The following is a 2,693-nucleotide window of genomic DNA, read 5'->3' as shown; positions in this document are numbered from 1 at the left end:
CCATCAATGAGTGTCCACCTGGCCAGCTCTAACTTGGGTGATTCGATCCATGGGGACAGCAGGGTCTTCCCATCAGGTGCCCTGGGCTCCCTGAGCGGCTGCAGGCCCAGGGGAGGGGGACGCGGGTCTGACCGACCATGAGCCGTGCCCTCCTCTCGAGCTAGGCCGCCCAACAGCGTCTCAGCAGGCTCGCCGCCCAGGGCTCTGGGATGTGTCCACACTGTGGGCACCAACCTGTCCTTCTGTCCGACCTCTCTGTGTGTGCCCAGCTTGTCCACAACGCCCTTCTCTCTCCCACTCCCGAGCTCAGAGGACACGGTCCAGAGCTGCTCCCGAGCAAAGGCGAATGAAGCTGCGGGCTCCCGCAGGTTTGCTGCGAAAGTGCCAAAGCCGAGCGTGGTCCCTGCACTGAGAGCCAGGGCGGCCTCGCGGGTGTGGGGCTGCTCCTCCCAGGCTCCAGCTCCTTTCTTCTCTCCAGATAAGCCACAGCGGTCCTGGGCCTCAGGCGGATCTTCTTTGGACACAGGCTCCGAGTTCCTACATGGGGCTGACTCATAATCGCTGGAGTTGGCACCCTCTCCAAAGGGTTCCTTAAAAACAAAGGAATTGTATCCATCAGTTAAATACCACTTAAACCAACTACACAGTTACTGATTCAATGCACTGGACACGGACACGCTCTGGAAGCGTCTGAGAAAGGCAGGCCACCCCAGGCGCCCCATGGGTAGGTGGGCGGGGGTCGGGGAGCCAGGACCCTCCCCCTCTCTCCTCAGAGAAACCCCCCAGCGCTCCACACACGCTCACTGCTGCTCCCCAAGAGGCGTCCAGGTGCTGCTGCACTTGCAGCCGAGGGCTTGCTCTGTCCTGACTGTGAACCGTCCTCCTCAACTCAGAAGACCCACTGCAGGCAGCCGCCCAGCTGTCCTCTCCAACCTCCACTCGCCCCTCCCGGTCCCCCCAGCCCGACCCGTGCTCTAGGGGCTGCCCTGTGACGCCCCTCTGCCCATACCTCTCACCGAGGCCGCACCCCAGCTGCAGTTACTCCCCAGACCCTTCAACGTTCCCCTCCGTGTACGGACTACTCCCCTTCCCCATGGCCCGTGACCTTCATGTCTGCTCCAAAAGCCCTCCTCGACTCCCAACCGGCCCCTCTCTCCCGGAGACCTTCCGTGACACCGCCGGCCCCAGGCCCCCGCTGCCCCCCGGCACCCCCAGGGAAGGCCTGCCCACCCCTAAGGTGGACCATTTCCCACCCAGAGAGGCTCTTCTCTGTGTTGTCTCCAGCGTCCCTGGCCGACCCCTCCTCTCACAGCCACACTGCAAATCTCACCAGGCTCGCTGCTCTCTCAGCCTGGAGACCTTTTCCAAACCAGTGTCTATCAGTTAACTCCAGTGCGGCTACTGGGTCCAGGGGTCAAGAACGCAGGACACTGGTGATCCCAAGATTCCAGTCAACGGTCCTGCCTCTCCCCGGAGTCTCCCACTTTCTTCCCATCCCCACCGCAACTCAACGGAAACTCTCACGTGGAACCCGACCTTTAGGTCCACTTCTCTGGACCCACTGACAGCTCCCCATGCTGTCAGGAGAAAACGCCAAGCCCTGAAGACTCACATGGGCTTGGGTCTGGTCTGGGTGCACGCTCCCCGTGTCCAGAGTGCCACACCTCTGTAAACAGCACCAGACACCCGGCACCTCCTCCACGGCCGGCCAGACGCCAGCATCCGGGGGCCTCTCCCACTAGGTGTGCGCCGGCCTCCCACCAGGGTGAGCCCCTAACCCAGCCCCCGGCAACGCAGACGCCACCACGGCGCCCTCATGGGCAAGCACCCAGGACCCAAGCAAGAGTGACCAGGTCCTGTCACCTCTGTGCCCGCAGTGTCCAGCATCATGTCCAGAACATAACAGATATGCATCACGGTTCCTAAATGAAGTGATTCAAAGGAGCCATTAATTTCTTTCTTCCTTAAGTCAAAAAGCATGCAAATCTGCTCTGTCAAGACTAACTTCCCCTATATGTAATTTGTTTCTGTGTTTTCCAAGTCTCCTAGTAAGTGTGTTGTGAAGTGAAAGTTGCTAATTTGTGTCCAATTCTTTGTGACCCCTATCATTTTCACAATTTAAACAATAAAAAGGAAAGAGACAAAAAAGACTAACTTCCTAAGAAATTACATAAACCATTCTGCAAATACACAGAGATGATGAATTCATTGCATGAAGGTGGAGAATGCAGCAACCTAAGTTAACAGGCGTGCATGCCATACACGGACCTTCTGTCTCTGAAACACTCCAGGCAAACACCTGTGTAACTCACTCATTCCATCCGTTACGTGTCTAAAGATAAGAGTAAACAACTAAGACACAGTCCTCCACAGGAGACTTAAAACACACTGCAGATGAAGACAGTAACAATGCACCCCCAGCACACAACGAAGGCCACGACATGTGCGCACGTGTGTGCGCGCTTGTGTGAGTACAAGATACGGACCCCGGGGCAGTGGCGTGCCTCACGAACTCCCGGCTTCCTCCCTGACACTATGCGGAACGCGCTCACACGTCAGAGTGGACAAGGTGGCCACCTGGGGAGGCCAGTGCAAAGTGTCCACTCACAGGTGCAAACAGAGAGGGTGAGACACCCAGGTGAGGCGGCGATGCCAGCGGCGGGGGGGGCACTGGGGGCAGCAGAGGCGGGGGG

General features: G+C 58.4%; 1 protein-coding gene across 1 annotated transcript in view; it reads right to left on the bottom strand.

Moving 5' to 3' along the window:
• The window catches only part of ICE1 (interactor of little elongation complex ELL subunit 1), a 69,898-nt gene that overhangs the window by 33,270 nt on the left and 33,935 nt on the right, over positions 1–2,693 (bottom strand). Inside the window, exons 13-15 of the mRNA XM_010857146.1 lie at positions 2,609–2,676; positions 1,613–1,738; positions 1–590 (exon numbers count right to left, since the gene is read on the bottom strand). Of these exons, the coding sequence (XP_010855448.1) occupies positions 1–590; positions 1,613–1,738; positions 2,609–2,676 (784 nt within the window). The remainder of the gene's footprint in view (positions 591–1,612; positions 1,739–2,608; positions 2,677–2,693) is intronic.

This window comes from Bison bison, unplaced genomic scaffold, assembly GCF_000754665.1.
Source record: "Bison bison bison isolate TAMUID 2011002044 unplaced genomic scaffold, Bison_UMD1.0 scf7180017864377, whole genome shotgun sequence".
Lineage (NCBI taxonomy): Eukaryota > Metazoa > Chordata > Mammalia > Artiodactyla > Bovidae > Bison > Bison bison.
The sequence above is the reverse complement of the archived record's forward strand: the minus strand, read 5'-3'. Positions and strand labels throughout refer to the sequence as shown.